This window comes from Styela clava, chromosome 8, assembly GCF_964204865.1.
Source record: "Styela clava chromosome 8, kaStyClav1.hap1.2, whole genome shotgun sequence".
Classification (NCBI taxonomy): Eukaryota; Metazoa; Chordata; class Ascidiacea; order Stolidobranchia; family Styelidae; genus Styela; species Styela clava.
The window spans coordinates 17,814,828-17,835,062 of NC_135257.1; the positions used below are offsets into that span (position 1 = coordinate 17,814,828).

Consider the following 20,235-nt stretch of genomic DNA (forward strand, 5'->3'; position numbering starts at 1 on the left):
GTGAACATTACCTCAGTTTCGCGATTTTGAATTATGTTCGTTAGTTTTTAGTTGTTTTTCGGAAATTTAAATATAAATCAAATAAATCAATGATTACTTTGTCTTCTTATGAGTTTCAGTTAAATTACAGGAATCAAAAATTAGTGTAGAAATAGCTGTGATAGACTAGGCTCAAATTCTTTATCGGTACTTTTAAAAAACAGATTGTTGAATGGTGTATTAGAATGATAGTTTGAAACAAATACCCCATTTTACAGGCAACAACTCGCGAAACCACACTTAAAATAAACACCGAAAATCTTAAAATGGTAAAGTATGGGAAGAATTTTCCGCGGTCAAAGGTCGGGGAAGGTCCATTCAGTGAATCGTCCCGGGCCACATTATTTTACTCCGGCCGTATTTTGCCGATCACTGGGATACGCAACTACCGTACCTTACTGCGAAGACGAGTCCAGAAATCCTTTCGCGTGTGATAATCGCCCACGTGATTCAAGCCTGCGAATGCACACAGATTACAGAATTAGGTGCGCCGAACATAAAACAGGTTTCGCGAAATCGCCCCCCTATCGCCCCCTTCAACTTTTTCGCCCCCCTCTGTATCGTTTTCGCCCACTGGGGGGCGATATCGCCCACTTTGGGAATCACTGGTTCAGAGCATAGAATGAGTTTGATAGCTCGAGAGATTAAAACATATGTTTTAAATTCACAAAATTTATAAAAAAAAAACAGCTTTGAAATGGTTCATCAGGCTGATATGATGTAACTCCATAGTCCTAATGGTCTATAGCCATTAGCACAGAAGTCATTTAATTTCTTTTCCTTTCATATATAATGCAAAAAATACAAAACAAATTGCTGAGTAGCGCAAAGACGAGCATAAAGATAGTTTAAGGTGGGTTTAATGCACAATTAGCTCTAACACATTTATTCAACTTGAGTCGTGTTTTCGACAATTTGAAGGAGTGGTTCGTTGTTTCAACTCTTAGAAGCATGATGTTTACGCAACATGACGCGGGAAGGATGAAAATACATCCTAAATCAGAGAGTATAATTATTGCAATACGAAAACAATCTGCACAGAAATAAAATGCATAAACATGAACAAGGAAAAAGTTATAATTTTGTCTCAATCCAATGCAAAAGTGAAAGTGATTTCAAAATTTAAAAAGCTCTACTTTTCTCAAAACTATTTTTCATCAAAATTAAATGTTCAATATTTGATGCATTTACTTAGCCCTCTAGTCTTATTTATTCGAATATATTAGGTTGCCAGCTTATTCATTAAAATAATTATGTAAGATTTCTTGTGTCGCGGTATAATTTTTGCAAGTTTTCTCTTCTTCTTTTCAATTTTAATAACGATCGAATGTTTCGAAAACTTTTTTTTTATCTCAGGTCTTTTCAAGGAAATGCTTTTTAATTTATTTCCTTGCAACTCCTTATGCAATGCTTTGATATGTAGATTTTAATTACGGAAAGTAATTTAGGTTAACTAAAATTGCATTTGTATCATGAAAAATATAAGCAAACATAAATATAACATAGATTTAAGCGAAATTTGACACTTTACAGAGTGAAACAGGAAACACTTGTAGGATTCGAATTTTGTAAAATAATTGTTTGCTGAATGGTTTAATCACTCATTGGCCTCATTCTTTGCCGAATATGTTAAATACTTGCCAACTAAAAGAATAATAGTTAAAATATCCTGTACTGGTGGGTTACGTATAGCGTAGGTGAGAACGAGAAGAACATGGTAATGCACAGCTATGGTTAATGAAATGAAAGATAAATTAGCGAAATTTTTACATAAGTCTAGTTTCCCCCTATGTGTCATTAATTCTTATCAACGGAAATGGTGATTTTTAATTTAGTTTATTAAAATGTGGTATTCGTTTCCGCAAATAGTTCAAAATCTGCTTTTGTTGCGATAAAAGCATTTTGGAGTTAACAAAAACAAATTTTGAAAAAATCACATAGTTGGAAATAGCCGGAAATATAGACGAATTTCAAAATTAGAATCCAGAAAGTGGACAAAATAATTTTATTTATAATTGAGAAGTCTAAAGTAACCAGTATATTCAAAAGACTGCTACTATATTACCGAGCTGTGGAATTTTGCCTGAGCAAATTATGAAAGTATGGCTAGCATACGCAGACTAGAGCAAGGAAAATATATAAGTGCATAAACATTCGGGGAGGAGTATTATCGTATATGAAATTTATCAATAGATAAGACATGAGAGGTTCTTATGGGTTTGCGAAATCCGTTCGTAGAATGTGGTGATGATTGGAGTAACCGTTCTTGTTTTGGACGTCAGATAATTGCAACAAAAGAGTAACTCGCAGCAGAAGGCTAGCGTGATATTTGGCGAGTCCTAAGGTTAAGTGCAATCCATGCATTCCTCCTCCCTACGAATTAAAACTCTATTTTCATTGGTTTTCCAATATTGAATGATTTGTCAGCTAGATATATGTGCAATTCGCACTTCGTTTTTTTTGCAAAGTTCGGATAGTGTATGACCTGCACATAAATATGCATTACAATAATAATAAACAAAAAAATATTAGTATTACTACATGCAAACACAAAGCTAAATTTCCTGGTCTGAAACAGTAAAGTTCCGACCTGCAAAGAAATTACTCGCCGATTAGGAAGCGCTATTATAAACCTTTAAATAAAATAATTATGGATTCGGGCTTCCAAAAGTGTGTCGAAATGTTAGATGGTATATTGTGATTTGAATAATACAATTCAAATCATGTAGATAAAAGATGGTAAAGACAATATAGCAATCGTCTAACTGCGCTTTTTGTTCTTTTACTAAAATTAAACATTTACAGGTCGAACATCTAAAAGTGTGTCTAACTTTTTGATTTATGAATAATATGAAGTCGATATTCTTGCGATTCTTATGTTGTTGTACGCCTAGCTGGCCTAGACTGGCTCGGGGGTGTGGCGCGTCGTGCTAAGCGTTAGGGATACGCTCGCCACTTCACCTCTGATTACCCTGCGTAGGTTGGCAGGTTCAAATCCCATGCGGTGATAGTTATGTGCGAGAAGATTGCTGGACTCCTCGCCGCCGTAGGGTTGTTCACTTACCCGCTGGTAACCGTGTCATAAATATGTAAATCCTATTCTAATATGATGAATTCAAATCAATTTATAAATAATTTGATTTAAGTATAGAAATTTAAAATATTTCGTTTTAGAAACAATGTCAAGTCCAACCGATACTTCTGTGAAAGAAACTTTTTTTGTTGCGAGCTTCACCAAGTTCAGTGACGTCATATCATATAACGTCACAATAACATCGAGGCACGCAAAAGTTCCAGTCAAAGTTTTGGCTACAAACTCGGGGATCGTAAACGTTGAAGTAAGCATATTTACAGTTTTGCTCAGAGATTCGAAAGTCTCGAACTTGAGCAAATTTTATTATGTGAATTTTTTTCTGATCATTATAAGACTTCTTCGCGCAAGCAGAGTACATCGATGACTTTATATGTTATTTTTATGCTTTAGTTTCATATTAATTGTTTTATTTGTTCGATTTTGAAATGGTATTTTCTGGTAAAGTTATAGTTTTACAACACAATTTCAAAAATTAATTCTGTGAAGTTTCTTCTGGTTACAATCCGATGAACTTGCACTTACAAATTACAGTAATGACTATATATATCTCATTTTCATGCATTAGCATTATGGCTGATGTTTCAATTGTTTTTTATCTTTGCATTTTTTTTACGTCGTGTTCATACGCATTTCACTCCGAATGACGCTTATAACATACAAACAGCCACTTATATGCGAGGAGTTCCTTTATTTTGGAACTGGACTAGTTTTCAATTTTAAACACCTTGGGTGAGGTGGAGGACATGGGATTTAAACCCCAAATTTTAACCAGTGATTAGCCATCACAATTAGGTCTAACGATTTAATCATTTGGCCATGCACCCGTGCCCAAAATGCTAAATATGTGATAATTTATTATTTCAATTTCGGATTTTTGGAATAGCTATATTGGCTGATTTTCTTGGTTCCAAAATTGTTATATACATTAAATTATTATTAAATTATACATTATTATTGAATTGTCTTAGCGCCTCGTTTTCTTATGTCTTGGAAATAATTTTTAATTAGAAGCATTCGAGTTTACTAAATTTATTCCCTCGCGACTCCTGTTACGCAATTAAAGTTAGTCTTTTTTTGTTTGCTTCCTATTTGCCATATTTTTCGTGGTGTATTTATCTTGTGTTGACATATGAATGATGATTGATTGATTGACTAAGTACATGCAATTTACATATTTTCCTTAAATTCGATGATCGGTATTTGATCTCATTTTATTATTATTTATATTTACAGAATCTAACGGGAAGTACTTTGTATTACGTTAGTGTCAAAAGAGAAAATTCTGCCGGAGAAGTTGGCAAAGACAGCTCTCCTACATCAGTTCATACATGTAAGTAAAGAAGCTAAACTATTCGGTACTCCCGAAGTATGTGAACCAAGATGGCGAATACCGGAACGTAGCATGTGTACCAGGTTAGGGTTAGGCAAAATTTCAGGTACAAATACTACGGGAGTCACTTGGCTAGTCCCCGAACTCGTAATATAACTAAAATAAGAAAAATTGGATTAAAATTTTAGTCTAACCCTAACCTGGTACACATACTACGTTTTGGTGTCCGCCATCTTGGTTCACATACTTCGGGAGTACCAGCTAATCTACATAAAACTACTTTTTTACATATTTAAAAGTATTATTATTAAGATTACAATATGCAGATGGGTGATGAAGTTAACTGCTGGTTGATGTATTTGATTAATAAATAGATCAGTGGTTTCCTACCTCAAAGTTCCCTTTGGCTTATTTTGGGAATCTTTATTTTCCTCTCACTGTGCACAAAAAGTACTTTATGCAATATTTAATGGATCTAAGTAAGGATTCATTAGCTAGTGATAAGCGCCCTAGACTATATATATATTATTTTAGCGGAGTGATTTTGCCAAGCTCGAAGTTGTGTTCGCGCGAAAGCACCAATCATTAAATAAATATATGTAAAACATGCATTGACAAGTTGGATTTCAAAATTAGCGTATGAATCAAATGAGACATTTAAATCGTTCTAATCAAACGCTGTTCAATGCAATTTTGAGACGACGCTAAGTATGAATATATATTAAATAGTGTCCGAATATAATACATTTCATTCTCAGTACCTGGAGCGCCATCCATTATCCTGATCCAACCACTGTCAACATCAGTATATATCGGGTTTCAACTGAGAAACTACGCAAGAGTGTCGGAATGGGCAATTCAATATCGAGAAGTTGGTGCCGTTGCTGTGCCAACAATAGTTACGACATCTAGCGCTCCATATTTTCAGTTCTGGTATGAATAATGTATATTGAAATGTGCATTGCTCCAATGGTAAGTGCGGTCCAAAATTAGCAGTGGTAGATTCAGTACTTGTACCGGACACTGTTCGGAGCTGGATTTGTGAATGAGGGTCTTTAAAAAATCCGGATGTCTAGATAAAATATTGAATATCTGATATATTGACAGCAAGAATATTGTATTTAATTAAGAGAAAAAAGTGGAAACTTCGGAAAATTTAACATGAAGTAAAGTTATAAAACTTTCCCATAAAAAAAAAACTGAACGTCACCTAAAATATATAGACGCAGATCAATAAGCTTAATGTAGTTTAAGACAATAAGTCATTTCAATTTAAATTTACAAGTCTCTCTTTACCTTTAATAAAGGTAATTAATGTCTTAATCGCTTCTACAGTTCACTTAATAATAATAATTTTCCACTTTTTATCCAGGTTATCAAATATAGAGCCTGACACACAGTATGAAATCCGAGCGCGAGTGTCCCAGTTATACGGAACAAATACTTCATCAGAAACGGCTATTTCTTCTTGGCAAATTTTTGCAACAGGTATGGCAAGATATTAGAAGCAGTAATGAGGTTTAGCGGGTACATAGCTTCACTATTGGCAGATCCAGTTACAATATAAACTCCGTACTCCATATGAAGTTAAACGGTTGCATGTAAATATTCTTCGCACATCTAAGTTGTTATAAAAAATATCTAAAATTATGCTTCTTTGAGTGAATTGCTGACGTTTCCGTAATTAGCGCTCGGTTTGACTTTTGGTAGCTCCATAAATTATATTGAGAACTGACTTCATAACAACATTGAAATGGTAAAGGGACTTTATGGACACCCTGTATATCATTTTCAGAACCCAAAATGCTTCAATATGCTGCTATTTCAAACAAATTTCTCAAGCTCAGAATTTTAAACTAGACATTTTTAATGCAATCTTTTATGTCTAGCTCAAAGAGAAAGTGATGGTATCAGAACAAAGAGAGAAAACGCTTGAAGGATCTTCAACAGGGGTCAGTTTATTAGGTCAAATCAAGGGAACTCCCTAGTGTGTGTACCAGGTTAGGGTTAGGTCAACATTTTATTTCGATTCTCCTTCCCCCTGCCCATAGGTTTTAGTCCATTTACACAACTTGATGTAAAGTATGCAAACAAAATTAGTTACCTCCATATTGGTACACACACTTCTGGAGCGACGAATCAAGATTATTTTTTAACCAGTAAATAATAAGCGTTAGTAATAATTAGCGTTTAAAATCTACTGTTTTTAATGGTGAGAGACGTATACGAATTATCTAGGTAATATGGCGTACTCCAGCTACCGTGTTTCCCCGAAAATAAGACCCAGTCCGAATTCTAAAAATGATTTTAATGAAAGCCCTACTCTTAAAATAAGTACCTAGTAAATGGATATCGGTTTTCATATTTTGCATATTTGAAAATCTCGTAATTCTATAGTTTGTAATTTTGTTTTGATACATGAAAATAAAATAAAAAAAAAAACTGAAAATAGCCCTAGTGTCATTTTTCAAAAGAAAATTGAAATAAGACCCAGTCTTATTTTCGGGAAAACACGGTATACAGTTAATTACCATTGTTGTATTGTTGCATTGTTGTACCATTGTACTATTGTTTATTTTTTATTCTTTTATTTTATAACTCGAAAACAATTAGAGATATTTTAAAATTTCAGTAGTGCGGGTATATATTTACGACTTATTTGTTGTTATACTATTAAGTGTAAAAAATAATCAAGTATATATTATTTTTTTTATTTTATTTAATAGAAGGACAATGAGAATACGAGTTTGGAGGACAAAAAGGAAAGTTTGGCAATAAAAATAAAGGAAGTATGTTCAAATTTGTGAAAATTATTTTGTGATAACACTATTCATTTAATCGATCATCTAACCAGGTTATAATTTAAAGCGAGCGTTCCCAAAGTTGGTTGGCAGGGGGCCAAATTCACGGGTCGGGAGAAGGAAGCGCCCACAAGGTATCGGTCCGGCACCTGTAATCAAGATGTCGGTATAATTGAATTGTTACGAAAATACACGTGCTTAAACTGTGATAATGCCGTAACAATTGGCGTATCTAGATCGCAAAAAGGTAAAAACACAAAGTGTTAAACTATACTTAAGTTCGGCGGGCCATATTAAACCGTTACCCGGGCAGTAATTGGCCCGCGGGCCGTGGTTTGGGAACCACTGATTTAAAGTGACAGATTCAATGAAAAAACAATTAGATTATTGACATATTCATTATTTTTAACAGCCTTATAAACGATGCACGAACAATGTATTGGAGTATTATTAAATTTCAATCCAATGCTAATTATATCAGTCTTTATTTTTTACACAAACAATTTTAAGATCTCTGATTTTTTTTATTATAGCTTGAAAAACTTGTTGCAAAAAGATCCTGCTTATCAGACGAACTAATCAAAAGCCTTGAAAAGTTAAAGAGTAAGTATATCTTTGATTGAATACTCATTGCTCTCATAAATTGGGATTGTTTTTCTAAACTATTTCATCTGCCCGCAACCAATAATCCAATCAATTTTAAAATTTCATAACTCCAAGATGGTAGTAGCCTTATAAGTAATAAATTGGACTCGGGTATAGTAAGTTTTGTGAGACCGCAGGGATTGGAATCGCTCGTATGTACCAGAATAAACTAAATTTGATACCTCGTTTCGCGGTCATATCATTCAAAATTAGAAGAATGTTACTTTCAGCCCTCATGAGTTTAGCTTTTGGGTTTTACTTATTCGGAATGTTTAGTGCTGTCGAATGTTATACCGTAGAATTAAATTATCCATGTTTTTTGTCATGGTTGCAAACCTTTGATATAATCGCGTGAGATTGCCTTGAGATTAACATTAGCTTTGAGTATCAGTACAATTTCCTCTTCCGGGGTAGGCAATGTCGAAAGGAAAATATTCTGTTTTTTTTTCATAATCAGTGTGGCTTCTTCTTGGGAGGAAACTTGTGAAAATGTATTTATAGACAATCCTATTTAAAAAATTTGTACTTTTACATATCCAGGCTCACTTGAAAGGACAAAAGCTGAGTACAAAGAGAACAAAGAAAAGTTTGATCAAATGGCGAATCGGTTCAACGTAATTTGATAATATCAGATACAGAAACCAAGCAGCACATTTAATGAGGTTAAAATAATAAAAAAAATTGTTGCAAATTGTGCATAAAAATCGTACTCAGACATTGTTGTTATTGTTCTTATTATGGCGTTGTTGGATTTTTGGGTATTTTTTTGGTACTGTCGTAGTATGTGAACCAATATGGCGGACACCAGAACGTAGTATTTGTACCAGATAAGGTGGACCATAATTTCAGGTCCAAATACTACGGGAGTAATATTTCTAGTCCCCGAACTCGTAGTAATAGAACTAAAATAAGGAAATTAGGAATAAAATTATGGGCTAACTCTAACATGGTACACATACTATATTCCGGTGTCCGCCATTTTGGTTCACATGCTACGGCAGCGCCATTTTTTAGGAATCGCTTCTTCGTGCATTTAATGTATCCCAATTGATTTCAAATTTTAATAAAACCGAGATGGAATTAGCTTCTATCAGAATATTACCTTGAGCTTTCATGGGGTTTTGCTTTAAGACAGAAGAAGACGCTCGGAGACTATAGTTTTTTTTTCCAAGTCCCATGGTACCTATTTTTTCAACAAAAATTTTGCTGTCTCATTTTATTCGAAGTGAACACTTATTTATTCCGTATTGCGCGACGTCCTGCGTATCGCTTGTCTGTCGATAATTCCAGTAAACTTGGCGACTAAGGTCCTACCTTACCGGTGCGAACAAAAAAAAACGATTTCAATATTTCTCCAGCATGAATGCCTATTCTCTGCTTGTATGTAGGAGTAAGAGATGGGCATTTTATTACAAATAAGTCGTAAAGCAGGGGTCGGCAACCTTTTGTCGCTCGCGGGCCAAAATTAGGGTTTACCCATTTTGGCGGGCCGCACATATTTCTTTAAGAAAGGTGAAAACCGATCGTGTGGAAGAGGAATCGCATTCTTTACACAGATTAGAAGTTGAAATTTTAGACTTTGAATAGCGAGCGACGACTCGTGGAGTAAAGTCGTCTTACCATGCAAACAACTTACAAATGACATTTAATGTGACGCTTGGTAGCTTTTCGACATCAGGTGACACGCTGGATGAAGCCAAGATTAGAATATTTTCTAAATGAGCATCACTAATCCTAGTTCTCCGCTTGTTTTTTGTGATTTTCATTTTCGACAATCATTGTTCGCACGCACATGTACTTCTAAACATAATCAATTTCTTTATAACGATAGGAAGAAGAAGAATATTTAATGAAGTCCGTGTTCGCTAATATGCTCCTCGATCGTAGATTAGAAAATTAAATTATTAGAGTATAGAGTAAAATTCGCAGCCGCCGTTTTACCGCTGTCGTAGAGTTATATCAAGATGGCATTTTACACTGTTTACTCCCCAGCTTTTCAATCTTGTAGGGAAGAGAAGTTGTATTCAAGCCAAGATACGAAATCTGGTAACACGGATGGGATGGAGGGAATCCTTGGCTCTAGTATTATTCTACTAATCTAATTTATAGAAAACTAATGAGTCGGTGAGCATGTTGAAGCCAATAAGCTGAAACACATGCAAATCAATTGCATACTGAAAATATTGAAGATATCCAAGTCATCTCATTGAGAGTTACAGGCAATGAGCTGGCATGGGCAAACTACGGCCCGCGGGCCAAATCTGGCATGTTGGGGTGTTCAATCTGGCTTGCCTGATTTTTGCACGAGGCTTATTGTTTTCTAGTCTGTAAATATTGTTCTTAAAATGTAATTAATCACGTCACACCTACATGGTACGCCAGTCTAGGTCAATTTTTTGGCGCCTGGTCCTAATACCTTGCTCACATCTGCTAATGAGTCCCATAGTAAGAGTCGGTAATACTAGAAAAATAATGAGATAGATATCAATTTTAGTGCCAGCTTAATTAATTACATCAACTAGTGATTTAGGTAGAAAAATTGGTATTCCCGTAGTATATAACCAAGATGGCGGACACCGGTACGTAGTATGTGTACCAGGTTAGGATTAGACCATAATTTCAGGTACAAAGACTACCTGAGTCACTTGGCTAGTCCTCGAACACGCAATAGAACTAAAATAAGGAAAATTGAAATAAAATTATGATCAAACCCTAACCTGGTACACTTACTACGTTCCGGTGTCCGCCATATTGGTTCACATACTATACGGGAACACCGAGTTGACGGGTACTCCTGATAATTTAGCGGGTGACGGGATGACGGGCACTCCTGATAGCCTACCCGGGACCTACCTTACCGATGCCAATACGAGAAATGAGGGTTCCGAGCTCAAGTAATATCCGAAACTTCTATCATATCTTTGCGAGTAGATACCGGGCATCAAAATTAGCTATAATTTAATTCGTACGCGGGGTCGCCAAACATTTGTCATAAAAGCAGGATATCTTTGAGAGTTAAAAATACCTCGTCAATTATGCGAACATTTCAATAATCAACATAAGAGAGACACCCGCGGTTGGCATACTGCAATAGTTGTACATATTAAGACAAAATGATTTATGCTCTGTTACTTGAACAGTGTGAATTTGAAAAAATATGCAATTTGACAACAAGACTCTCCACTCAAACGGGTAAAGTACATACGGAATCAGTCAGTAATTTTAATAAAAGCCCTACTCTTAAAATAAGATCTAGTCAATAGCGCGAATTTTTTTTTTGACCTAGTCGATATCAAGAAATATCTCCGACAAGCGGTGAGAGAGGGAAAAACGTGTTATTTATAAGTAAATGCATATCGGTTTTCATATTTTGCATATTTGAAAATCTCGTAATTCTATAGTTTGTAATTTTGTTTTGATAAATGGAAATAAAAAACATCCCCTGAAAATAGCCCTAGTGTCATTTTTCGAAAGAAAATTGAAATAAGACCCAGTCTTATTTTCGGGAAAACACGGTATACAGTTAATTACCATTGTTGTATTGTTGCATTGTTGTATCATTGTACTATTGTTCATTTTTTATTCTTTTATTTTCAACTCGAAAACAATTAGAGATCTTTGAAAATTTCAGCAGTGCGGGTATATATTTACGACTTATTTGTTGTTATACTATTAAGTGTAAACAATAATCAAGTATATATTAATTTTTTTTTATTTTATTTAATAGGAGGACAATAAGAATACGAGTTTGGAGGACAAAAAGGAAAGTTTGGCAATAAAAATAAAAGAAGTATGTTCAAATTTGTGAAAATTGTTTTGTGATAACACTATTCATTTAGTCGATCATCTAGCCAGGTTATAATTTAAAGAAAGGGTTTCCAAAGTTGGTTGGCCGGGGGCCAAAATTAGAAGGGGAAATATATTCGCGGGCCGGGAGAAGGAAGCGCCCACAAAGTATCGGTACCGGCACGTGTAATCAAGATGTCGGTATAATTGAATTGTTACAAAATTACACGTGCTTAAACTGTGATAATGCCGTAACAATTGGCGTATCTAGAACGCAAAAAGGTAAAAACACAAATTGGTAAACTATACTTAAGTTCGGCGGGCCATATTAAACCGTTACGCGGGCAGTAATTGGCCCGCGGGCCGTGGTTTGGGAACCACTGATTTAAAGTGACGGATTCGATAAAAAAACAATTAGATTATTGACATATTCATAATATTTAACAGCCTTATAAACGATGCACGAACAATGTATTGAAGTATTATTAAATTTCAATCCAATGCTAACTATATCAGTCTTTATTTTTTACACAAACAATTTTAAGATCTCTGATATTTTCATTTTAGCTTGAAAAACTCGTTGCTAAAAGATCCAGCATATCAGAAGAACTAATCGAAAGCCTTGAAAAGTTAAAGAGTAAGTATATCTTTGACTGAATACTCATTGCTCTCATAAATAGGGATTGTTTTCTATTCCATCTGCCCGCAACCAATAATCCAATCAATTTTAAAATTTCATAACTCCAAGATGGTAGTAGCCTTATAGGTAATAAATTGGACTCGGGTATAGTAAGATTTGTGAGACCGCAGGGATTGGAATCGCTCGTATGTACCAGAATAAACTAAATTTGATACCTCGTTTCGCGGTCATATCATTCAAAATTAGAAGAATGTTACTTTCAGCCCTCATGAGTTTAGCTTTTGGGTTTTACTTATTCGGAATGTTTAGTGCTGTCGAATGTTATACCGTAGACTTAAATTATCCATGTTTTTTGTCATGGTTGCAAACCTTCGATATAATCGCGTGAGATTGCCTTGTGATTAACATTAGCTTTGAGTATCAGTACAATTTCCTCTTCCAGAGTAGGCAATGTCAAAAGGAAAATATTCTGGTTTTTTTTTCATAATCAGTGTGGCTTCTTCTTGGGAGGAAACTTGTGAAAATGTATTTATAGACAATCCCGTTTAAAAAATTTGTACTTTTACATATCCAGGCTCACTTGAAAGGACGAAAGCTGAGTACAATGAGAACAAAGAAAGTTTGATCAAATGGCGAATCGGTTCAGCGTAATTTGATAATATCAGATACAGAAACCAAGCAGCACATTTAATGAGGTTAAAATAATAATAAAAATTGTTGCAAATTGTGCATAAAAATCGTACTCAGACATTGTTGTTATTGTTCTTATTATGGCGTTTTTGGATTTTTGGGTATTTTTTTGGTACTGTCGTAGTATGTGAACCAAGATGGCGGACACCAGAACGTAGTATTTGTACCAGATAAGGCGGACCATAATTTCAGGTCCAAATACTACGGGAGTCATATTTCTAGTCCCCGAACTCGTAATAGAACTAAAATAAGGAAATTAGGAATAAAATTATGGGCTAACTCTAACACGGTACACATACTATATTCCGGTGTCCGCCATTTTGGTTCACCTGCTACGGCAGCGCCATTTTTTGGAATCGCTTCTTCGTGCATTTAATGTATCCCAATTGATTTCAAATTTTAATAAAACCGAGATGGAAGTAGCTTCTATGAGAATATTACTTTGAGCTTTCAGGGGGTTCTGCTTTAAGACAGAAGAAGACGCTCGGAGACTATAGTTTTTTTTTCCGAGTCCCATGGGACCCATTTTTTCAACAAAAATTTTGCTGTTTAATTTTATTCGAAGTGAACACTTATTTATTCCGTATTGCGCAACGTCCTGCGTATCGCTTGTCTGTCGATAATTCCAGTAAACTTGGCGACTAAGGTCCTACCTTACCGGTGCGAACAAAAAAAAAACGATTTCAATATTTCTTCAGCATGAATGCCTATTCTCTGCTTGTATGTAAGAGTAAGAGATGGGCATTTTATTACAAATAAGGCGTAAAGCAGGGGTCGGCAACCTTTTGTCGCTCGCGGGCCAAAATTAAGGTTTACCCATCTTGGCGGGCCGCACATATTTCTTTAAGAAAGGTGAAAACCGATCGTGTGGAAGATGAATCGCATTCTTTACACAGATTAGAAGTTGAAAATTTAGACTTTAAATAGCGAGCGACGACTCGTGGAGTCAAGTCGTCTTACCATGCAAACAACTTACAAATGACATTTAATGTGACGCTTGGTAGCTTTTCGACATCAGGTGACACACTGGATGAAGCAAAGATTAGAATATTTTCTAAATGGGCATCACTAATCCTAGTTCTCCGCTTGTTTTTTGTGATGCTCATTTTCGACAATCATTGTTCGCACGCTCATGTACTTCTAAACATAATCGATTTCTTTATAACGATAGGAAGAAGAATATTTAATAAAGTCCGTGTTCGCTAATATGCTCCTCGATCGTAGATTATAAAATTAAATTATTAGAGTATAGAGTAAAATTCGCAGCCGCCGTTTTACCGCTGTCGTAGAGTTATATCAAGATGGCATTTTACACTGTTTACTTCCCAGCTTTCAATCTTGTAGGGAAGGGAAGTTGTATTCAAGCCAAGATACGAAATCTGGTAACGCGGACGGGATGGAGGGAATCCTGGGCTCTAGTATTATTCTACTAATCTAATTTATAGAAAATTAATGAGTCGGTGAGCTTGTTGAAGCCAATAAGCTGAAACAAATGCAAATCAATTGCATACTGAAAATATTGAAGATATCCAAATCATCTCATTGAGAGTTACAGGCAATGAGCTGGCGTGGGCAAACTACGGCCCATGTTAAATTTATTTTAATCGTTAACTGATATCTCAGGTACAAAGCATCTTTATAATGTACAATTTCTTCAAAAATGATTACGTCATCGCAAATTCATCTCCTGTGGCGAATAATTCAAAAGAAGATAAATAGTTGTATTGGTGAAAACCCAATAAATGAGAAAAATAATTAAAGTACAAAGATTGCTGATTATGGAAATTTGACAATGAAAATTCAGAATCAGGTTTTGATTGAAATATATTTTATTGCAAAATCGTATATTCAATGTCATTGAACAAATGCGCAGTCGATGCTGTTTTTCTTTATGATATCTCAGAGTAGATTATGTACGTCGAAAATTAAAAATTTGTCACATAAATGACAAAATAACGGATTCGGATTTTACTAAAATACTTCCATATGTCCGAAGCACGCTGCATAACTCTTGCAGCAGAGAGTTTATGAAACTATCTCCATTAGTGAATAATTTTGAGCGACACCTGGTTAATATCGCCCAAAATTGCTCTGTGACCAATGTGACGTAACAAGTTCTCCCTCCCTTTGTTAATTAACTAGTGAATCAGGAATAAATTAAATGCTTCCGTTAATAAAATAACTTTGTAATAGTATTATATAAAAAAATTGTTTGTGACTGTCTTGCTGCATAACCTGGACATTTAAGTCCATCTGGCGGGACAGCTTGTCAGAACTGGGACTGCCCCCGCTAAACCGGGACGAATGGTAAGCCCAGTTAGGCCCAACTTTTATTCCGATATCCTTAGTTTAGTTCTATTACGAGTTCGGAGACTGTCTGTGTCAGCCAAGTGGATTTACCCACTGCCCATAGATTTCAGTCCCCTTACACAACTTGATGTAAAATAGGCGAACAGAATTAGTCAGGCTACTTCCATAATAATACACACACTATTGGAGCGTTTGATGACGATATACATCCATCAAGAATGAGTAAGAAACATACAGCATATGGTTTACCCAAAATACTTAGAAAAAATTGACAAAACATGCGCGGTATATCTATCGAGTCCATTTAGTTGATTTTCCAGTATTTATGGATAGTTTGTTTGTTTTAAATTTTGCATATGTTCGGATATGATTACGGAATTTGATAGTTATTCGTTGGGCTACGTTAAGCGCATAGATGACTGACTAGTAGGAATCTGGCGGTTGGTTGAATTTTCCATAAAAAACTCTGATATTTGATAGTGGGGTGGGGGAGTAAGGTGCACGATACACATAGTCAGCGCAAGGCTAAGTGGTACTCCTGTAGTGTATGTACCAGGTTGGGATTAGGCCCTAATTTTATTCCGATTTTCTATATTTTAGTTCGATTGCGAATTCGGAAAGCCAAAGTGAATATACCCCCTGCCCATAGGTTGCAATACATTTACACAACGTGATGTAAAAATATGCGAACAAAATTAGTTATTTCCGTATTGGTATATACAATCCTTTTTATTTTATCAGTAATATTTGAACGAGAATATTGGTCAGAGACCGAAGACTTATCGATCGAAAGTTAGGGGATCCCCAAAACAGCGCTCTTACTCCATAGTGACACCTTGTGTCCCATCACTATTTAATAGATAACTCGGTAATTATATGACATAATTCATCTAAAATCAATAGGCTTCTGATACGACAGATGATGAATGCACATGCAAAATCTGGCAGATTCCACCTCGCTTTCGTGAGATATCGCGTGCATTTAAAAGACAAACAGACAAACAAACAGAAAAATACCTTACTTACAACATACTAACCGATTAAAATCGATAAGTAACAAGAAGTATTACACAGTACCTAAAAATGACCTATATGGAAAATGAACAAAAACAAGAGTATAAATCGAGACGGGGCAAGGTTTAGCATAGATGACGGACTTATAGAAATCTGGCGGAAATATTATTTTTGATTTTAATCATGAATCACGACCTCACTCCAAGCAAACGTATATATAGTTGGCTCCTATTCATGAGCTCAGTAAATAAATGGAAAACCTACTAATATTACTCATTTATCTAGAAAAAAAAATAATCAAATTTCTGCAGAATAAGTTTCAAAACCCCCAAAATAGTGTTATATTGCACTTATATATATCAGTTATATTCTGATTAAAAACTTTTTCTGTCCAAAGAGTTAAAATATTTCAAATACGCGTGTTGCTGTATTTTGTGCGAGAAAGACGGTATGATTTCGCAGTGTCAGACCAAATCGTGGTGGCATCGCAGATCACACATCTCGGATCAAATTCCCGACCTCTCAAGGTGTAATAAATTGAGTAGACAATGCTAAACCGGATAGGTTTAAGGGCGCTTCAGATGTGTGTGTACTAATATCAAGATAAATATTTCAGTTCGCCTACTTTATTCACATCAAGTTGTATTGTATATTCACTTGGCTAACAAACACAGCCCCGAACTCGTAATAGAACTGAAATAAGAAAATCGGAATAAAATTATGGCCTAATCCTAACCCGGTACACACACTAAAGGAGTACCGGTACAAGTCCCTCTAATCTAAATTATAAGTAGCTCCGTACATATTGCCAGGTACTTCTTTGTACAGCACCTCGATAACAGCGAATTAATGCCGTGTTGAAATAAGGGTTCCCATACAATCTGGTTATCAGAGATTACCTTTAGTACAAACGATTTTCAAATCTCTAATGTTTTGATTACAGCCTGATAGTGATGCTCGCATCGCTCCAAGATCTAACGAAGAATCAAATGTAGATGGCAAAGAGGGCGGGGGTAAGTTTTAACATGTAGCTATTGCGGTCTCATTGTTTAATCAAAATATCCAAATTTTGTTAATATTGCGAACTTATTTTGTAAGTGTGTGAGCTTGCCCAATGATTGAAAAATTTACCCTGTCTATGTTGAAATTTCCACAAAAAAATTGTGTCTGAGTACTAATCCGCCAGGGTGAAATATATTGTGAGTCCTGAAGTGGTTAGAAAAGTTGTGATTTTGAAAAGACATCAACGCAATTAGGATATCAATCCAAGTTCTATGGCTGCTGTCAAATGGGTATGATTTTGAAAATGGAAATTTTCAAGAAAAAGTGTGCAAAACACATTAAACACGAAAACGTAATAATTTGACCAATTACCGTATAAATAAAAGTCTGAAAACATTTTTCTTGGTGCTGTTTGCCCCAATCGGCACATTTAATTGTGTGAAAAGCGATATATATTTAATAATGGGATTTAGAGTTGTAAGAACAGGTTATCTTTGATGTCGATCTCACTAACAACATGTTCCATTATATCAGAAAATATATTCTACTTTCAACACGCCAAATATAACGCTAGTCGTCGTATGCAGTGCGCGTTACCTATTTCCTAACGTCTGAAATAACAGACAAGAATGGGTTTTTACTTCCCACGTCGTTTTGATAGTGAACAAATCAGCCAATAGATATATTTACATATTTTGTTCACATAAATTGTTTTTACATTTATTTAGCAGCAAGTCTGAAAGAGGAACTGAGTTGAGCGGATTTTGAAATTGTCAGCAACCAACCACCGCAACCGTTAACGACGTCGAAACGAAAATGGAACAATATTGAGATATAAAGTGTAGAATATTCAGATATGAAGTGGATTGTATTAGACTACTAAAAAAATTTTTAATGGAGTTTATGATTTTTTTTTGTAAAACAATTTATTTTCCCCGCGACTAATAACCCAATCAATTTTAAGTTTTCCAAGGTGGAAGCAGTCCCTAGAAGGCTATTATTGCTTTTATTTAACCTCCGTGGGTTTTGGCTTTCAGGTTTTACATACTTAGTCGGGGACGGAAGTCTTTTAGTCCTATTACGAGTTCGGGGACTGTCTGTGTTAGCCAAGTGAATATACCTCCTTCCCATAGGCTCCATTCAATTTACACCACTTGATGTAAAGCAGGCGAAAGAAACTAGTTACCTCCATATTGGTACACAGAAATGAGTGAGCGTATAGCCGCTCTCTTCATTTTATTGAACAATTTTTGTTGTTTTAAAGAGAGGCCAATGTAGAAATAAAATATGAAATTAGGGTAAATAAAAAAGAGATCACGTTTTGAGCTTGATTGTCTACATGTTTGGTTGTCTTGTTTTGATAAAATGTAGCCTAATCGTTTTTAACATTTCATTTTCTAATGTTCTATTTAAACAGATACTTGTATTATATTCATTCACTGACCTGCCAAAGAGGCATTGGATTGTATATCAGTAACGGCAGTGTGGATATTTAGAGTAAAGAAAATATATTGTATTCAGAAACAGTCTTTTTCATTTCAATACTTTACTTGCCTTAAGGTTGATAATTTATTCCCGACGAGAATTTCTTCGCGTTATCTAATTCTCTGAAGTACTAACTGCTCTGAATTATTAATCCGTATCATATCAGTTTCACACGGTGATTACCCTGCACTGAAACTGTGGGGACAAATCTGGCCCGTTGGGCAATTCAATCAGGCCGCCTGATGCTGACACAACCAAATTGAAACCAAATTTTGATGTTTTAGCTAAAATATAATTTAAGTAATTTGTTGAGATTCCGGTAAATTTAGTTTTGTACGAGACTTATTGTATACCACTTTCGCTTTTGTAACACTGTAAATATTGCTCATGAAATCTAACTTTTTACGCCTCGCTTACATGGCTCGCCAGCCTAGATAGGCAAAATGGTTGGGCCCTGGTCTAAAAACCTTGCCCACCCTTGTTTCATAACGTAAAATGGTTCAAAAACTCCGATTAAAACAAGATAGCAATGCTCAAATATTTGTAAACGGAAGCCGAATCGAAAAAGCATTATCTCATTTATAGCACAGGTAGTGTGTCAGCCCACCAGATCGCCATCTTGTGTTCAAATCACACCCCATCACTGCATAGACTACATGATAATAATAAATTGGTTAAAAAAGCGAAACCGAAATGATTTTAATCCAAATAAATAGTTGTTCTTTGTTTATCATTCAGTGTATGATTGTACAGGGCTTTGTCTAGAGTGCAGTGCTCTGCAACCTTTTGTAACATGCGGCACACGGTATACTTATATAACTTGCCAAATTCGACGGCACACCACAACAAACAGAAAAAAAAAGTGTAACTTTGTTTTATGTTCATATTTCAATGAGAGATTTGTGGTTGTTTTAATTAGCACAACCAATCTCTCTATATTAGGATCAAAGAGCAACTCGAAATTTTGATCAGTAATGAAGAGGAGAAGCTTTGTTCGCACATATAAGTATACTGGAGCAATATTTCAATAGCTGCATTGGAAATGTGCCTATATTCTTCTTGAATTGAAATCCAAAACACATCAAGTGGAATTTCGCTGAATTTCAGTCTTAGCGTTCTGTTATTTCTTACTTCAAAGAAATTTTTTCGAATACGCAGGGGTAATTCTTTCGTTGACATTTCAGCACTAGTTGAGAAAGGATTTCGGATCCAGTCGTATCGACAATATGCTTTACAATATATCTGCTTGGCATATAGGCCTACTCCTTGTTACGTCACAAATGCACAGTGGGGGGTCAGAAATTTGAATTGGTGTCGCTAAAGCTAACGTAAAAGCAGGTTAACTTTACGTTAGTAGAGTAGAGTCGTAACCTAACGTAAAATTACCAAAGGATAAAAA

The 20,235-nt window shown here is 35.3% G+C and overlaps 1 protein-coding gene across 8 annotated transcripts; it reads left to right on the forward strand.

The window, feature by feature from the left end:
* The first annotated feature begins 1,506 nt into the window (after positions 1 to 1,506).
* Positions 1,507 to 18,883, forward strand: LOC120346708 (uncharacterized). 8 transcript variants are annotated; one of them, XM_078115592.1, is made up of 8 exons: positions 1,705 to 1,776; positions 3,212 to 3,377; positions 4,367 to 4,463; positions 5,222 to 5,396; positions 5,836 to 5,951; positions 6,353 to 6,415; positions 11,637 to 11,699; positions 12,263 to 12,331. In XM_078115592.1, exons 2-6 carry the CDS (start codon positions 3,219 to 3,221, stop codon positions 6,397 to 6,399), a joined length of 594 nt encoding a protein of 197 aa, XP_077971718.1. In that variant the 5' UTR covers positions 1,705 to 1,776; positions 3,212 to 3,218; the 3' UTR covers positions 6,400 to 6,415; positions 11,637 to 11,699; positions 12,263 to 12,331. The 8 variants fall into 8 exon arrangements, with proteins under 8 accessions (XP_077971721.1, XP_077971722.1, XP_077971719.1 ...); XM_078115593.1 differs by lacking the exons at positions 6,353 to 6,415; positions 11,637 to 11,699; positions 12,263 to 12,331 and adding exons at positions 7,190 to 7,252; positions 7,798 to 7,867; positions 18,080 to 18,883 and having other exon boundaries at positions 1,508 to 3,377; XM_078115594.1 differs by lacking the exons at positions 6,353 to 6,415; positions 11,637 to 11,699; positions 12,263 to 12,331 and adding exons at positions 7,190 to 7,252; positions 7,798 to 7,867; positions 17,293 to 17,362 and having other exon boundaries at positions 1,508 to 3,377.
* The last annotated feature ends 1,352 nt before the right edge of the window (positions 18,884 to 20,235 follow it).

Coding starts and splice junctions, on each gene's coding strand:
- LOC120346708 (XM_078115592.1), top strand. CDS start 3,219: ATGTCAAGTCCAACCGATACTTCTGTGAAAGAAACTTTTTTTGTTGCG. Junction 3,378..4,366: donor CGGGGATCGTAAACGTTGAA/GTAAGCATATTT, acceptor TTATATTTACAG/AATCTAACGGGAAGTACTTT. Junction 5,952..6,352: donor TTGGCAAATTTTTGCAACAG/GTATGGCAAGAT, acceptor TTTTATGTCTAG/CTCAAAGAGAAAGTGATGGT.